At 37.6% G+C, this 19434-nt stretch overlaps 1 protein-coding gene across 35 annotated transcripts in view; it reads right to left on the bottom strand.

Moving 5' to 3' along the window:
- Positions 1-19434, bottom strand: part of Pcdh15 (protocadherin 15) — a 1553555-nt gene that overhangs the window by 146594 nt on the left and 1387527 nt on the right. For all 35 annotated transcript variants that reach the window (XR_001779427.2, XR_001779431.2, XR_001779430.2 and 32 more), the window contains 2 exons: positions 16918-17030; positions 443-552 (listed from right to left, as the gene is read on the bottom strand). Coding sequence is in view for 18 of the 35 variants with exons in the window: in XM_017313785.2 (XP_017169274.1) it covers positions 443-552; positions 16918-17030 (223 nt within the window). In the remaining 17 variants the exon portion in view is untranslated. The remainder of the gene's footprint in view (positions 1-442; positions 553-16917; positions 17031-19434) is intronic.

The raw sequence follows: 19434 nt of genomic DNA, 5'->3' as shown, positions 1-19434 counted from the left end.
AATTGATTTTGTCTGTTTGGGGTGTTGTATCATATAGCATATATGCTTGTCAGTGCTGGCGAGTCTCTTTTGACATTTATGTTTATGTAAGATCCTACAACTCCCTTGGGATTGGTCTGATGTGAGGTAAGACTTGTTAAAAGGAGAGTCTAGAAAATTACTATCTTTTGCAGTCAAAAGAACAACTTATTCATTTTAAAGAAATGTCACAAAAATATCACCAACAGAAGGAAGATAAAAGCTTCTATAATTGAATATTAACCATCCATCAGGGCACACAATGGCTTTAACTAACATCACAGAACTATTAATCAAGTCATCAATTATGTTGAAGATGGCAAGGATGGCATCAGGATAGAGGAAATAATAGTTCAATCAAGAATTCATCTGGTTCTACATTTATTGGTTTTTGAAGAAAACAAAGGCAAAACTCGTTACCTACCTTCCTCATTTCCTGCCACAATGGAGTACACGATGCTCTGATTAATGGCAGCAGCAGAAATGACACCAACTACAGTCCCTCTGGCCGCAAGCTCACTTACAGGAGGAGGTCTGCAGGGTTAAAAGGGGTGTTCATTTTCTTCCTTTGTTTGCTTCCTTTTTCCTTCCTTTCTTCCTTCTCTCCTTCTTTCCTTTCTCTCTTCCTCTGTTCCTTCCTTCCTTATTTCTGTCCCTCCCTTCCTTTCCTTTCTTCCCTTCCTTCATTCCTCCCACCTCCTCCACCATCCTTTCCTCTTTTCTTCCCTTCCCTCCTTCCTTCCTTCTTCCCTTAGCTCTGCCCCTCCTTCTTACTTTCCTTCTTTCATTCCTTTTTTCCTTAGCTCTGTCCCTCCTTCCCTCCTTCCCTCCCTCCCTCCTTTCCTTCCTTTGCTTCCTTCCTTTTCCTTCTTCCTCTCTTCCTTCCTTGTTTTGTTCCTTTCTTATTTCTCTTCCTCCCTCCCTTCATTCCTTCCTCTCTCTCTCTCCCTCCCTTTCTTCCTTTCCTCCCTGCTTCCGTTTCTTCCTTCCTATCTATTTCAGTGCAACATTTACTTTAAGAATGAAATTGGAAATACATAGCATCGACCCAAAAATCCACTGAAAAACAGTAATCCTTTTATAGATTTTAGACCACTTTCTTCCAGTTTTTCACTTCCTAAAGCAGCCCACACAAATTATCTCATAGCAGACTCATCACATTGGTTACATTAACAGGTTTCTACTTCAATGGTCTTTGACAGCTGAATGTTATAAATGACAGTTCTGTTTCTAACATTTAGAAGGTTTTGATCAAGTGTCCTTTGTATATGTGGATTGTTTTAGGACTTGATCTCTTGTAATCAGTGTTTCTTGACATGGTCTGATTTGTTTGGGCATTTATTGCATAGTATGTGCATATGTGTGCATAAGTGTTCATAGGTTCATGCACCATTAATTCCTTACCAGAATAACATGAAAGTCACCTAAGAGATTGAGTGACATAATGGATAAGGTAACTCCATGCAGTAGATACTCTTGACTATACACTTTGCTGGATAGAATGACATCATGGAGTAGACTGTATGGCAGGAAGTTGAAGGTTACGTCTTCACTACAGCCAATAGAACTTATTGACAATATCCCTCCTTGGACTGAATGATACCAGCTACCATGAGGAATTCTTAACATGACAAAAATCCAAAAGTGATGTTTAAGCATCAGCCTGCAATGAACCTAAGCCTCAAGATCTAATACCTTCAAATCTTAATATAATACATCTAAATATTCTTGAGCTTCGAAGTGTATCCAAGCTCACATGTTCACTGGAGGTTTATGTGAGCCTCAGAAGAGACTATATCCCTAGTCAACATTTGTACTAAACACTGTGAAAGGGCATAAAATGGGCCATAGCTAGTCCATATCTGGAATGAGTATCCTGGCATTAACACCAGGAATGGGGTTTACACGCAAAAAGAACATCCTGTGTTCATTTTTGCTACTTTAACTGAATAATCAGGATAGAAATAATTAATACATGAAAAAATCAATGACGTGATTTATAATGGAATTTATATCCTATGCATGCCAATAACGCATTTAAACTTCTCCTTGGTAGTAAATGTGTAAAACTAATTTACTTCTAGACAAATATCAGCTCATTAACCTTTGCCTTAACTGTTTTAGCAGCACACGTTTCTCTACCAGAACAAACACTGCTATAAAAATTTAATTTTCTCCTCCTAGAATTAAGTGGACCTCCATGATAAGTGAACATTAGATTAAACATTTTCAATTCTTCTCTGTTTATTTGCAGGCATGCCCATTTTATTATTGTTCTATGCTCTGGAAAAATATCTGTTATATCTTTTGACAAATTACATTCTCTCTCTGCAGTGAAATATAACTTGAATATGAAGTGCATTTACTACAAATTAGTCGGAAGGAAGTCCCATGGGCATTGCCATAGATTTATAATCAGTTTGAATGAGGTGGGTATAAGCCACCATGAAGATGGATGGAGGTAAAACTGTAGACAATACAAAACTGAGATATTGTAGTAGATTGACGAACTTCATGAATGCAAGAAGTGTGAAATTTAAAGCGTGAATTGTATGCATTTTTAACTTTTGACAACTAATGGGAATTTGTTAATAGCATCTGGTGAGTAAATTTGATTTATGGGTGAACACATATTTTTTAAAAAGTTTTTTTCAAGTTTCACTCTGTGACTAATAGTTTATGGTGAATCCTTTTTTCCTTTCCTTCTATTAAATATAATTAAAATGCACTGCTTAATTTCAGAAGCAATTGATTACAGGAAAAAAAAAAAAAGAAAAGACTCCTTAGAAAACTTAGCTCAAACAAATCTTCCACTATAACTCATACACCTGAAATTCTTCTTATAATATACATTATTAGATATCCTTAAATTTATTTTTCAAAATAGTATCTGGATCATAATCTAGTTAGTGTGGAATTCTCTGTGGCTCAGGCTGCCTTAGTCTTGATGTGATCTTCACACCTCTGTGTTTCTCTGTGCTGGGATTACAGGAATGCATCACTGTGGTTGGTTTGATCTTTTTTTTTTTTTAAGTTTTAAATGTTTTTCAAGAATTTAATGCAATATATTTTATTCATACTTACCCTCAGCCCCGCTGAGATCCATTCTGATCTCTACCAAACTCTGCCTCCATCCCTCCACTTTAAATCCCATCAAGTCCAATTTGTGCTACTTGCATATGCTTGACTGTGTGGCCAACTATCTGAGCATGGCCAACCTATCAGGGATCACACCCTTAAGGAAAACCGATTCTTCCTCTTACAGCAACTATCAATTGCCATTCCTCAGCTATATGAAGGCTTGCTTCCAGGTTGGTCTCAGCATGATTTCTATGTGTTTTGTGACTCAAGGATGTAATATCTTTAGCTACAGGGTCTCACCCTCCTCTTGCAGGGTAAACAAGAGCAATGCCAATGGCCTGCAATATTTGGGGGTCTATTGCACTCCCTTGAAGAATAACCCAAAGAATGATAACCCATTCCTGATATTGGAATTATTCATTGGCGTGGAGTGTCTAATTGAGCCATTATTCCCCTGTTATAGGGTAACTCCATTTAAACTCCTCTTATCCATGTGGATGTAGGCATATATTTTAGAAATCTTTTATAGTCGCAGATTTAGTTATTGCTTTTTCAAAAGGTTTCTAGTGTTAGTTATCCCTCCCCTTCATCCCTACTATACTCGGTCTTCTCACCCTCTCCCCCACTTAACCCTACCATTTCTGTTATTTCCCTTTATACCATATGCCCTCCCTTGAAAGGCTTCTCTTATCATGGCCCCTTAGCAATCCCTGACCCCTGTGGGTATTCAAAATTAAACACACATATCTGAAGATCAAAGCTAACATTCACAAATTATAAAAAAAAAAACAAAACAAAAAACCAAAACCAAAAAAACCAAAACCAAAATGTGGGTCTGGGTTATTTCACTCAGAATGTTTCTAGTTACACCTGTTTGCCTAAGGACTTCATAATTTTGCTTTTCTTAACGCTGAACAATATTCTATTGTGTATTGTTTTTTTGCCAAAGAAAGGCAATTAAAAAATTGAAACATTATTTAACATGGAAATTGGGGTGGAAGGCATTGATATGGTCACTCCCCAGCTGCTAGGAGGGCTACTAACTGCGTTCTCATGACTTGTGTGAGAGTGAGCTCTGTCTTAGACTCAAGCAGACCACAGTGCAGTCCAGCACACGCTGCAGGGTGGTGTTGGTGAATTTACATGGCTGCTTCTGCTGTTAGCACAGTCAGGACCTCTGCTGTCCTAGGCAATGGAAGAACTCTCCTTTAGGGTGATCTCAAAAATCCCCTATTTTTTTCTGTTCCTTCTCTCCTACTGAACCTCCAGTTGTATAAAATGTCTATGACATTTCCCAGAATGTCATAAAGTTATAAGTAGAATGGCATGCAATATCATCTTTCTTCTCACACATATACCTTACTTTCCCAAGCAGGTGCATAATATATTATATTTCATTGCTTATTGGATAGTGCTTCATTACGTGAATATATCAAAACAGCAGTGGGATTTACTCAGAAAAAAATTGATCAAAATAACTCTAAATGTATTGTTTCAAACAAATCTTTGTAACTAAAGCCTGAACTAGAAAAATTACCAGTTTTATAATAATTTAGATGCAAGAAATATACAACATAATTTTTCTTAGTGTCACAAATTAAAGTTTGCTTAATTATTTTGGAAAATATGTAGCAGTATAATTTTTTCAATTAAACGTTTTAAAATATCTGAATCATCTAGATAATAACTATACTAGAATAACATAATTTGTGGTATCCAAATGTTAGATCCTATTTTTACAGTATAAATAGAGATGAAACAATTATTTCATTGTTTTATATTTGGGTTCAAGAAGTACCAATAAAAGTAAATGTTATGCATGCTGAACAAAGCTTCTAATTATTTTAAATGCTGTGCAGTTTAAGGCTTGAAAGTGTTTGTAAATAGATGTTATAAAAGTTCAGCGGTTCCAATCTGGCTCTATTGCTCGCCTTCTACACAGACACAAATCTAATTTATTTTGTCATGTTGGAATTCAATATATTTGCAAATCAGTACCAATTAAGGAACCATTTTTATATCTGCTATGAGAAAATTTAATGAAAAGGAGAAGAAATAAACAGCCACTGGAACTCCTATTAGGTGTAACCTTGTGGTAATTGTGCCAGGGTGACCTAATTCTACACGTTTAACTAAGAAAAATGGTGCCAAGACAAGAAGCTATAGAGACACCAGCATCCCATGATTCTCAGGGTGAATTATAAATAAAAAGGGAGTAAAGGACCAAGTGGGCAGAAGCCCTTCATAAGAGGTTCAGCTCTGTTCACATTCACAAGGCACCTTCAGCTTGAAGATGTGAGAGGAGAATTTCAAGGGATTTCTCAAATTATTGTCAAAGTAAGAATGTCATTTATAATAACTATATGTGTTTTTCATTTTATTTCATGAGAATATTCTCATTAATGGGGTTTATCTGAATCTCTCCTAGCCATTGGTTCTCAAAGTTCAACTCTAAGTGAATCTTCTGCAGAAGTTAGTTATATCAGTATTTGCATTTCCTGACACATACTCCAGAGTTGTTTGTGGTCCAGGAGGCTCAGGAACCACTCTGGGAAAGGTTTTCAGGTGCGGAGTGTGAAAAACATTGGACCTTTCTTCCTGGTGCCTCCGTTTCCCTCCCTTTCCCTCTCTGGTTAACATTATTTGGTTCTCCATCCACAAAGATGTCAGAATTAAGCAATGCATGCTTCTTCTTAGCTCTAGGAGACCTTGGTTCTGATGTTATGAGGTTTTCAGACAGGAAAATTGTTTATGGCCTTCATATTATTAATATTTTAAAGAGTCAATAAAATGAGACAATATTATTTAATATTTTTGTTAGATATATATACTAAGAGGCACTAATTTCCTTATTCCTAGCACATAGGAGATACTCCATATATTTTTACATATTATTGACATCACAATCTTTTAAAAGGCATTTTTATTAGATATTTTCTTCATTTACATTTCAAATGCTATCCATAAAGCCCCCTATACCCTCCCCATTGCCCTGTTCCCCAACCCACCCACTTCTGCTTCCTGGCCCTGGCATTTCCCTGTATTGGGACATATAATCTTTGCAATACCAAGAGCCTCTTCTTCCATTGATGGCTGACGAGGTCATCCTCTGCTTCATATGCATCTAGAGACACAGCTCTGGGGGATTAGTTTATATTGTTGTTCTTCCTATAGGGTTGCAGACTCCTTTAGCTCCTTGGATACTTTCTCTAGCTCCTTGATTAGGGGCCCTGTGTTCTATTCAATAGATGACTGTGAGCATCCACTTCTGTATCTGCCAGGCATTGGCATAGCCTCACTAGAGAGAGCTATGTCAGGGTCCTGTCAGCAAAATTGTTCTGGCATATGCAATAGTGTTTTGTGGTTTTATATGGGATGGATCCCCAGGTGGGCCAGTCTCTGGATGGTCCAATCTTATGAGTCACATTTAGCGAAAAATTTGCTTAAATACATAGTCGTGTGAGTTTGTCTTGTACATACTAGGAACACACACGCATACACACACACAGACTAAGTATGTCTAGCAAGCTGATATTATAAAATATTTTATGTGTTCTCTGATTTTCTATTTCACACCTATATAAAGATCATATTTTTCTCTTTTCTTATTTTTACCACCCATAGATAATTTTTGCCTCCACTCATTAATACAACTGTTAGAGGATGAGGGCAATATGCCTAGAAGTTGACACAAAAATTTAAAAAGAATAAGAAGAAAATCATTTAGCATTCAAACACATTATTCTATATTGAGTCATGTAGTGCTTACATGTATTGTGTGCCTGTAAGTGACTACAATAATCTGAAACAAAGACTGAAGATACAGTTGGTCCCACACTTTGGTAGTGATAGGCTTGCCTAATAAATAGACAATTACTTAGGAAATTATGGAAGACTCAGAAAAATGTATCCCTTTAGACTATAGCTAGATATTCACAAGCAAATGGGAATCACTTATATATCTCTGGGTCCTAAATATCTTCCTTGTGACAGAACTGAAACAGGGACTCTGTCTCTTGATGTAGAGTTAGGCCAAAAGGTCTGAAACAGAATCACTCAAAAAAAAAAAAAAAGAAAAGAAAAAAGAAAAAAGAAAAAAGAAAGAAAGAGAGAAAGAAAGAAAGAAGGAAAGAAAGAAAGAAATGCACTTGACAGTTGTTCATATAATTGGCAATGATTTCTAACAAATCGTTTTTATTATTTTGCCCAACAGAGGAAGGTAGGACATGAGATAGACAGGGTCAAATGCCTTGGACATTATGGAATGTATACATGCATCAAAAGATATCAAAACAGATCATACATATTCTTAATCTTACGGGTCAGTAGAAAAATTGGTTCTTTTTTTTCCTGTCCATCCCATGGAGAAGGGGCTGCTTTGCTCCCCAGTTACTGGGCTTGATTCCTGATGTACATGTTTACTTAGGGTATGCAAGTATATTAAGCCTGGGGTGATATCGTGCAACTTTGCATCTAACACTGAAGAAGTACTGAGGCTTCTGGTTTGCCCCATGGTCGCATATGAAATCGTTTGATACAGATTTATCAAGGACAGAAGGCAACTCGAGGAGAAATGTCCAGGCAGCCTCTAAAAACTCAGTCCTATATGGCAGCAAAGTACATGAATGGAGAAAATCTTAAAGTGCCCCAGTTTAACTAAACTTAAGGAAATTTCTTTCTAGAAAATGTGACATTGTAAATTGTTTCTTTAAAATCTTTAAGAGAAATGCTTTTTGCAAGATTGACAATTCAGGACATTGATATTGCTACTGATCAGGGGGATATGCTTTGACACAATGTCATCAGAAAAACATGTATCTATTTTGTTATTGGTCCCATCCCTGGCTATTCTGTTTTATGGGTGCTCTGCTTCTCATTGTAAAGCTACTTTTACTAGCAAACAGGGCCAGACCTTTCCAGCACAGCTCTTAATCAATTTCATTTTCCTAGGCAACATGGAGCTTAGACTGAGCTCTGGACCTCTTCGTTATTACAGCAGCATGTTATTTTTCTGTGATTAATATACTAAGTTGGGTTTGTTTATTTATCTGTTTTTTTTTTAATTAATCACATCAAATGTGAACTCTGGGATCAGCACAAATTATATCTAAGTAACCCATGGATTATAAGAAAGAGCCAGTGGCTATTTGAAACTATCATATTTTAAAGAATAGTTATATAGTGGTATATAACTCATAAATATCTTAATTATTTCCTCTGATGATGGGATGAGAGCTTTACCCAAGCTTTATGAATCCATGGCTTGTGTTGAGCCCAGAGTAATTCCTTCTCTGGTTTAATTATCCCTTGGCCTGGACCTGGATGCGTCTGACCTCCATACAACCTAATCTTCTGCAAGCCAGGGTGTTGAAGGTTCATGTGGTGATTTGTGAACCCCAATAAAAGTAAGGCCCTTCATATTTCTCATAAGTCTTTTCCCAGGTTGTCCCTGCCTGAATCTCTAAGCTCATCAAGTCAGAACGTCACCTACACAGCCCTGAAGTGGGACACCTACAGATTTAGTACAATGGGAGGAAGACTCTTTCTGCTAACCTCGGCATAGCATGTTTCATCCTCCAAGGTTTACAACTGAATAGACTTACTCTTTCTGAACTCTGGCTGGCTGGTTCAACTCAGCTGTTCTGTCTCAAACATCCCTCTAAGCTGACTGATTCAAATCGGCTTCTCTTGGCTTCTGACTGAATTGCTCTGCTTGGTGAAACACCTCTGACTTCCACTAACTGAACTGCCCTGAAGCACTGATTGCATGAACTGAACTGAATCCAATGCGTTCAACTGAACTACATCAAACTCAACTGAGCTCAACTTATTCAGCCAAACGGCACTGAATTCGACTTGATTCCACTTTCTCTCTCTCCCTGCATTGCTTTTAAGTAGCTTCTCTTTTCTGTCCTGGGGAGAGTTGGGCGTATCTTATCTCCGATTCATTCTGTCAAATATTTCTCTGACTTGTCAGTTTGTCTGCCCCTCAATTAGATGGCATTGGTATTAAAGTGTTTCCTAAAAGCATGCCTGTATTCCAGCGAGAGGTATTAAAGATGTGTACTAAGGGTGTGCCTGTATTTCAGCTGGGTCGCACAGCCCTAGGATTTTGGATGTGATCCCTTGCCATAGTAGCTGTGTTGCTGGATTAAAATTCCTCTATTTAACTTACACACACAGAGGAAAAATGTGCAGTGAGCAAGACTCCATTCATACAGACCAGGAAACAGAACAGACATCAAAGCTACAGAGCTTATCCCACAAATGAAAGGTGTCAAGAGAGAGTCCAGTGATCATATGATTCAGTTTATCCATGGCAACCCATTCATGCCTACCATCTTAGCTTAATATGGCATGTGTCTCTTTACATGGAAAAGTACTATGCTTTGGGCATTATGAAGCTAGAATCAGCAGGAAGTTTTACCATCTCTCTTAAGTTTATATTTTATTTAATGAGACTGGCCATATACAGCCTCAGAAATTGCCTCTGAATTATATAACATTGATTTTACATAATAGTCCTCTTTTTTTCCTTGTTTGCAATTGCCTGATATATATTTTTCTATCATGTAATTTTTATGCATGTGATTTTTGTTTTCTGTGCATTGTTTAATGGAACATAACCATTTTATAAAAAGTTACAAGAAAAAATTTAATTATCCCTTGGAAGATGAATTAAACGGCACAGCCACTGCACACCACAGAAAACTGAGGATGAATGGTTTTACCATTATGAATCGAAAGGAAAGTCCTGTTGTGATGTGAATCCACACTCAGCATGACAATCTGACTCCCATACTGAGCAGTAATTATGACTCTTCTCAGTTAACACCTTCCTGATTTCTCTTGTAGTAACTAAGAAAATTGTTGAGGCCTGTTTCTTTTAACATAACTGTAGACATTTTGTATTCAGTCTCCATTCTGTCCAAAAGATGAAATTAAGTTATCCACTATTGAGCTGCCACTAAAAAATCCTACTAATAGGTCAAAGAGCTATGGTTGTATTACTCATGCTGTTATCTCAATACTCTGAAAGTCTCCTGACCACCACTCCTCTTACTTTACTTAGAACCATTCAGCTTAAAGGTCAACTGATAATACTCTGCCCAGTAAGCCAAAATGTTACACTGCTCCCTCCTCGCCTTCTGAACGTTTGAACCTGTTTTTGTTGCTGTTGCTGTTGTTGCTGTTGCTGTTGCTGTTGCTGTTGTTGTTGTTGTTGTTGTTTTCAGTAGCAAGTCTGCTCCAAGACAAGCATCTATTACAGTTTGGTTTCCAAGTCCTCTGTAATTCTGATCGATCAGTCTTAGGGTGTGCATTCAATAAACTTTTCTTGCTTAACTGAGATCAATGTTTGTACAGTTCGTGTGGTGATTTGTGAACCCCAACAAAAATAAGGCCCTTCATATTGCTCATAAGTCTTACAGTTTGTCCCCGCCTGAATCTCTAAGCTCATCAAGTCAGAACCTCACCTACAGAACCCTGACACAGGACACCTACAGATTTAACACAGAGAAAGATCATCCAAATAGTGAATTCCAAATAAGGGGTACAAGCAGAGATTGTAAACCATCTACACCTCAGAAGATACAAAGAATTTTAGTTCCAGGTGGCAGAGAACATGTGCGGGTTCCTTCCAAAGGTCCCAAGCCTTTTTTTCAAACATAAAGAAAAACTCCATTATGCTTAAGGAAAGACTTGGGTAGAGACAGAAGGAGATATGGGAGTTTATCTTCAGGAAATATGAGATTTCATGTTGGACAATAGATCTACACTAAAGCCGAGCAGCATTAGCCATCCAGTAGCACTCTATTTTTTTGGAAGTTTTCATAGATTTCCCTATCATTTTTGTAGTCTTTTCAATCTTTTTCTCCCTACAAGCTTATCCTTGATGGCTAAAGATCGTTAACTCTGCAAATCAAGATTTCCATAAATGATAGCAGTGTCCCTTAGTACAACAGAACTGCAATTCTCTTGTCCAATGAAACCTCACTGAAATGCTATAAAAACATTTTTTTCACAGTAGAAACATTGTTTCTACTATTTATAGTATAGTATAGTATATAAAAGGGATATCTCTGATTATAAATTATAATTTTGCTCATTTTTACATAAAAGAGGGTAGACTATTCTTCTTGAGTTATAATAATTTATATTCCCAATTCAAAAACTGTTCAGATTGAGTTAAATATGAATTACATATAAGTTTTACTGTCACTAGTGATTAATATAATTTACATTAATCATTGACATACCGATTTTTAATTTTAATATGGAAATTGTGAAGGTTATATTTTAGGTAAGAGTATTTGAAGTTTGCAAATGTCAGGATGTTCTTATGTATAATTATCTTTTATTTAGGTTTAATAGATTAAAATTGAATAGTAGTAGAAGCAGAACATTTCTCTAGGGTTAACAAAATATGTAAGAAAATAACAAAAATATATTTAAAACATTTGATCTTTTTCTTACATACAGCGATAAATTTAATTTTTATTTTCATAGGAATTATACTTTTAAGTATATACAGTTTTTAATTGTCTATAGTTTTAAATTAGAGATATTTAACAATAAAAGTTGCCATATCTCCATCATAAATGAATAACAAAGCTATATCTATATAGGCACCATATTTTTTGGAAAAATTCAAAATAATTGCTTTTTAAAAAATACTTTTTTAAATAATTTTTTTATACAAATTGAGTAAGACACTGCATTTTCCACTCAGAATCAATTCACATTTAGACGGCACGGCCTATCTTAGTCATATTGACCTTTCCATGATATTTACTCTCAACCTGAAGACAAGTGAATCCCAGAGTATGCACAGCGACTCAGTCTGCCATCCTCAGATGAAGATCAAATGTCATACTTCATGGTGCTAACACACTTGACCTACAGGAGTCAATTCATTCTTGGACAATCACACAACCTTAACTATGACCAGGATTTTAGTATTTTTGCATAAGTTAATGGAAAGACATGCTAAATTAATTTTCTATGGCAATGTAACAACTTACTAAGAGATGCTAAACAATGAAAAATGGAAACCCTCTTATCAAGCATGGATGGGCTGTCGTTTAGGTTGTGTCTTGAGGCTACAGCCACATGAGGTAGAGGTGGACTACACTTTTAGTAACTATAGAATTTTCTGTATTTGTGTGAAAGATGTCTGTTGCAGAATATTTCCTGTTCAATCACATTAGGGCAGTGGGAGGCTTGTGATTGGACAGGAGAAGGGAGGCGGGGCAAGGAGTGGAGAAGACAGAGAGAAGGTCTGAGGAGGAAAGGGAGAACCAGAATGGAGGCTGACGTGGTGTTATCAAAAGGTTAGAATAATTGTGTGAAAGCTTTATCATTATTTGGCTCTGAAATTATTTTATTGGCATCTAGAAAATTGTGTTATTATTGAGACATAAATCTGTTTGGCTAATTAAGCGTTAAAAGTATTGATTCTACCGGGTAATTAGGTGTTGATTTGAGTTACATGGCGTTTTCATTCCTAAACTGCCCTAAACCCTGTCAGGATAACTACCAATAATGGATAATACAGTATGGAGATACTCTCTCACACAAGGTTTTTAACTCAGCTTTAGTCATACTACTTGCTAGAGGGAAGGAATAATGAGATGGACAAAGGGTCTAAGAGTAGACCAGAAATAATTTGAGAAAATGAATCCAGTTACTGTAGTATTGATATATGAACAACTCCCTAACAGTCACATTGGTTTCAAGATTGAAAGGGGCAAGCTCTTTACAAGTGAGCAATTTAGATTGAGCCATCTGTGACATGAGAAAAGTTTGAGAATCATTTTAGAAAGTAATTCTACTTTTAAATGCAAGGCAAATGGTGAGAAATTATTAATAATTTATGACACTCAATGTAGGTGCTATAACTTGAACTTTATTCATTGCACAGTGGGGGGACATAATTAAAACAAACAAAAATTAATTTGGAAAGATTTGTGAGGATGGGATATGTTTGAGCAATGAACTACCTCTAGCTCTTTAAAAGCTTTGTTTTAGGGAAAAATAGAAGGCAGATGAGGATAGAGGTCAGAACTGAGCGACATCATCATCATGCTGGTGTATTAAATCACTCTATGTTTAATCTTATTTTAAACTTGGATAGATTGAGGTGTCCCAGGAGACAAGGACAGCATACTTCTGGGTGTGAGGCTGAGAATTCCTGAGAGGATTCTCTAATGGAGAAAGGCCTGTCTGGAGAGTAGTTGGTGCTATCCCATAGGCTGTGGACTAAACAGAATTAAAGATAAAAGCTGAAAGTCCCTGGTACCCAGCTGGCACCCAGCTTTCTCAAATCTCCACTACTGATTTACACAGGAGACAATTGTGTGGCTTTCAAATGCTCAGCCATTCTTGTCTCTTGAGTTTCTCTCTTGGGAGACTGAGTAATGTAAGGGGCAGTTCCAGTAGACATAAAGCAGTAGGGTCAGTGGGAGATGGTGCCATGATCATCAAGAATTCAGCTTAAATTCTTGAGATAAAGGAAGAATTTCTCATTAAATCATTTGTTGGGAACAAGTTTTCCCCAAGAAGCCTGGACATCACCCCTGGATGTTGGCATCAACCAAAGAAATGACTTCTGCTCATATTTGCTAGTATTGGTTTTATCTTCCAAATTTTCGGAGTTCTGGTAGAAAGCCAAACCATTGTTTTCTGTACTGAATTCTACCCAACCCATTTCACTGATTCATAGGTAGGATTCTATCCATAAACAATAAATTATGAGATTGTCAAATCTCCTTTATAATTCAGAGTAACAAAGAATTGAAAGAACCAGAAAGTCTGTAGTTGACTGAAATCTCTTGAAGACCTTAACCCTCATATAGGTCTTGTGACTTCTTGCAATTTTGGTACCAGATAATTGGCAATGTTTTGTTCTCTAAGTTTACAGTTTTATTAATAGAATCTATCTGTAGTTAATATTTATATTCAGACATAGTAGGAAACACTACATTATTTATTGAGAACAACATTTGTGTTTTTCAAAGTTGGTCTTGACAAAGACATATAGAAAAGAAAGCTAAAAGAGCAATGGCCAGATAGATTCTTATCATGACTTTGTCCTCAAAGCCTGAAGGCTTTAGATGAAGACAAGGCTCAGCGTGTTCCTCTGAGAATCTGAGGCATACCTGTACTAACAGGGAACAAGCCAAGCCCAAGCTGGGGCCCAGAGGAAGGGCAGGATGTCCTCAGCTTGCTAAAAGGGGAAACGTTGCTCACTCGCCTACTGTCTGTGGTTTGTTTGTTGGTCTTTTTCCATCTTAGACTTTCCCAGTATGGACTAGAATTAAGGTAAACAGTCAGGAGAAGAAAGTTGGGGATTTCATTTACTAGAATTTCATTGCTGTGAGAGCACCAGCCAAGAAGAAAAAATATAATGTATTAGCTGGGGTTTCTATTGCTGCGATTAAATTTCATGACCATAAACAACCATAGAAGAAAAGGGTTTATTTCAGTTTACAACTCCCATCACAGACCATCATCAAGGGAAGTCAAAGCATAGACTTAACCAGGAACCTGGAAGCAGGAGCTGATGCAGAGGCTATGGAGCTGTGCTGCTTCATGGTTTGCTCCTCATGGCTTGCTCAGCCAATGGCCCCACCCACAGTAGGATGGGTCCTCTCCCATCATTACTAATTAAGTAAAACCCTACAGGCTTACTTACAGCATGGGGACATTTTCTCAATTGAGTTTCCTTCTTCCCACATGACTATAGCCTGTATGAAGTTGACATAAAACTAGCAAAAAGTACATGAATTTGTCACCTTGGTGTTTGAAACACCCAAAGTCACTCATCAGGCAAATCCCTCCAGGAGCAGAAAACTGTCCTGTTTGTCTCTGTGCCATAGCAATCCAGAGACAAAGCATCCCAGAAGAGCCAAATGAGAAGGACATTATGATGGGCATGACGGGGAAATGGGCGTGTAATCACATGAATTTTTACGTTGATTTTTATTTTTATTCACATAGACTTTGGAGTACAGAGAGTGTGCTTACTCTGGAGGTTTTTCCAGGATTTGCATCATGGAAATTGATTTTGAGCTATAGGATTATAAAGATAAAACTTTCTTCTGGCGGATGTTCCCAGTTCTAGCCTCATTCCTTTCACTTTCCAGCATCTCTACCCTTGCTATAGCTTCAAACTCGTAAGGAGTTATCAAAAATTATAAAACACTAAAATGCAGATTTTAAAGAACGATGAAGCCACTGTCATCCGAGATATCTTTTCATCTTGAACCTCAATCAGGATCATCTTCCAACTTTCCATTTGTCTCGGGAGAAGCGGAATTAGTTAAGGGCTCTGGAACCCAGTGGCGATTTCAGTATCCCTCTTAAACTGATGTTGATAACTGATTCACAGAGGGTGTACTGTGATGAATAACTTCTACACTACCTTCAAGTCCACTCAGTCAGATGTGGGTGTTCAGACATGACTGTACATCAATACACCTTGCTTCTGAAGCACAGTAGTGCCACTGTCTCCTTGTGGACTGAGTTTTCATGCTGCACTGTGTTTTCCACTGGTCTATTAGTTTCTACTCCAGGGCTGTGAGCTTCTTGCAGTACTCATTTTATGGAAAATATTTTGATATTAAAATTGTCGTGTTATCCAGCTGCTTCATGATTGTATATTTATAATGAGGATGTTTACCACTTTTCAGCCGTCCTGAAGGTAATGTAGAGATTATTTACCCAAATAAGGGTAGCTGTTCCCTATCCATTAGTCAGTGTCAACACTAGGATCAACAAGATACAATGGAGTTGACATTGGGTTCCAGGATATTTTAGCAATCTAGTTTCCCTTGAGACAAACTAGAAGTTAGATGATAATACTGAGTAAGGCTCAAGGATGGTAGATATTTCTGATGGTAACAGAATTATAAACAATAAACATATATATGCACATTACATATGTGCATATGAACATCTGTGCCTTATAAGGAGAGTTCACAAAGAGTTTATTTTTTTCCATGTGAAGACATAGTAAGAAGGTATTTCTAAGATGAGACCAAATAGGAATCTTAGCTTGATTGTGCTGGTACCTCAAAGAATCTTGCATGGCCATGACCACTGAAAAAATGAATTCTAGGGCATGTCCACTTAGCTTTCATTTCTAAGTGTCCTGTTTAATGTTAAATTTTAAAAATGAAAATATTCTGCTTCATGAATAATTGAGGTTCATACCACGTCTGAATATGGATTAAAAACTTAACCGTGAGTCTATTAATGAAATTGATAACTTAGAAATCAAAAACACAGCCAAGCACTTGGTGCCAGCAAAAGAGCAGATGTGAGAAGCTTCAGACCTAACAGATATTTCCTAACACTTGCCGACGTTCTCTCGGCTGTCTCAGTTCATTGGTTATTCTGAATTATTTTCCTGTCACTTGATGAGTTGAAGGTGCCCTTGCTATAATATATACCAGTATTCAGAAAGACACCGGATGACTTGGGAAGTGTTGCTGTAGATCATACATCACAGGTGGAGGTCATATTGTACTGGCAACAATGGAACTAAAAATCTGTTTTTCCCTGTTGGGTTCATTATTTACAATTATTTAAACAGAGCTTCTTTATGATTTATAAGGAATCAGGTGTTCACTGAAGCATTGCTAAAGTGCTTCATACTAAACGTTAATTATGGTAAATCTTTAAAGGTTTCATTCTAATTTTAAAATCAAGCTAGGATTGTAAAACCAACATCGCTGGTAAATTCAGATCAATTTTGAGAGTTAACTCTAAAGCACACTAAAGCTTGGTGTTTTAAAGCCTGATGGGAATTCATACCTGTATTCCTCTTGGGTGAAGCGTGGGATCTCTCCAGGATGTAAGACAAGAATTCTCACCGTGGCACTGCTGGACATCACAGGTTCGCCGTCATCAAAAGCCACAACCACCAGCTAAAAAAGTGACAGAATCCGCATACAGATTATAAACAGGAGAAAATGCCAACCCTCACTCTATCAAAGATCTTGTTATTTTATTCTTGGTTCCACTTTTGGGAGTTAGTGATCATTTCCCTACTCCCATTAAGGAATGAGATAGTGTGTTAGAATATGCCCTATCCTATCGTAATATTCTTAAACAACCTGCTAGGTAGTGTCATCAAATGAGTTACTAACTCTAATAAGAAAAGACAACTTCTAGTAGAGTATATGGTTCATGCTTTATCTATGCAATTCTAAATGGTTTTCTATATTCAATGCTGCCTAAAAGAAAATAATATATACTTTTTTTATAGTACCAACATACTTACTTAAAAGGTGTTAAATCCAGTGGTATCAGCAGCAAAAACATAATTAGCTTACTTGTAAAGAGAAATTAATTTTTCAATGAGTTTTCTCACACTTTAAAGAGCAGAGTGTTTCTCTCTAGAGAATAAAATTAGCAATCTTTGTAGTTTAACACTTTGTTATATAATCTCTTAAAAACAATTAGCCCAAATAGAGCCAAGATCACTTAGTACACAGTGGGAATTATTCAAATACATAATCTGAGAGGAATTTTAGTCCCATGAGGTAATAGCTACACATTATTAGTGCAATATTAATTGGTCCTTTTACTAACCATAACACACAAAGAAGTGTTCTAATATTTATGTTAAAACATTTCAAACATTTTTCACAGAGGTGTATATTCTTGTGAAAATTAGAGTTGAGGTAGAAATTTAAAGGTTCTTTAAAATCAATTGTATCAGGTAGTGTTTTGCTGGGGCAAACACATGAAGAATGTTTTCCTGAAGTGGACACAGGTGAAAAGATGTTTCACCAAGTCAGACTTGTGAAGGAACGTTTTGCTGAGACAGACAGCGTGAAAGGTTGTCTTGCTTAAGCAAGCATGTCAGAGGACAAGTGATGAAGGAGTCTTCGCTACCGACACACATGTATTGGTGCACCTTATATTGTGTAGTTGAACTCCATTTGTCCTGACTCCATAGAGAGAAAAGCCCCAAAAAACTTCTGGTGGTGTGCTGGGGCTTTGGGCCAATTAGCAGAGTGATGTCAGCTGAGACAGACTCACATGGAGTGTTGCTAAGACAGACTCACATGCTGAGACAAAACACGTGGTGAGGCAAGACCCATAGAGGACACGTGATGGCTGGAGGGAGTATAAATAGGACTCAATGGACTGTGAGAGGGCCTTGCTTATAGAGGTAGTGGTGCAAGGCTTCTTGGTCTCCAGTCTCATCTGATCTTTGCTTCATCAAGAGAGGCAGAGCTGAGAACTTCTCCTGGTGCTCCACATGGTTCTAATTCCCCTGCTGACTCTTGCCAATTCAGCTGAGGCCTGGCTGTTCCTGCTTACATCATGCCACCACTGCTGCTATCCTGACACTACTGAACTGGACTGCTGGTAGATCCATAAAATGTTTGCTAGTGGATCAAGCTCTGGCTGGTGAGCTGTGAACTGAAATGCTGATTTCCTGACAATGCAGACAAGATTTGCTCTAAAGAACCATTTCTAAATAGGTCCACTTCCTCCCTAGCATAATAACCTTTTCTTTCTGGTGGGTGATGGGTTAAGACATTTAAGGACCATCATTAAAAGGAGGCTTTGAAAAAGTTAAAGCTGCATATAGCTTCTTTTTTATTATTATTTTAATTTCCTCATTTACATTTCCAGTGCTATCCCAAAAGTCCCCCATACCACCACCCTCCCCCCACTCCCCTCCTCCCCCAATCCCACTTTTTGGCCCTGGCGTTCCCCTGTACTGGGGCATATAAAGTTTGCAAGTCCAATGGGCCTCTCTTTCCAGTGGTGGCCGACTAGGCCATCTTTAGATACATATGCAGCTAGAGTCAAGAGTTCCGGGGTACTGGTTAGTTCAAAATGTTGTTCCACCTATAGGGTTGCAGATCCCTTTAGCTCCTTGGGTACTTTCTCTAGCTCCTCCATTGGGGGCCCTGTGATCCATCCAATAGCTGACTGTGAGCATCCACTTCTGTGTTTGCTAGGCCCCGGCATAGTCTCAGAAGAGACAGCTCTATCTGGGTCCTTTCAGCAAAATCTTGCTAGTGTATGCAATGGTGTCAGCGTTTGGAAGCTGATTATGGGATGGATTCCCAGATATGGCAGTCTCTAGATGGTCTATGCTTTCGTCACAGCTCCAAACTTTGTCTCTGTAACTCCTTCCATGGGTGTTTTGTTCCCAATTCTAAGAAGGGGCACAGTGTCCACACTTTGGTCTTCGTTCTTCTTGAGTTTCATGCGGTTAGCAAATTGTATCTTATATCTTGGGTATCCTAAGTTTCTGGGCTAATATCCACTTATCAGTGAGTACATATTGTGTGAGTTCCTTTGTGA

Source organism: Mus musculus, chromosome 10 (genome assembly GCF_000001635.26).
Source record: "Mus musculus strain C57BL/6J chromosome 10, GRCm38.p6 C57BL/6J".
Taxonomy (NCBI): Eukaryota; Metazoa; Chordata; class Mammalia; order Rodentia; family Muridae; genus Mus; species Mus musculus.
The sequence above is the reverse complement of the archived record's forward strand: the minus strand, read 5'-3'. Positions and strand labels throughout refer to the sequence as shown.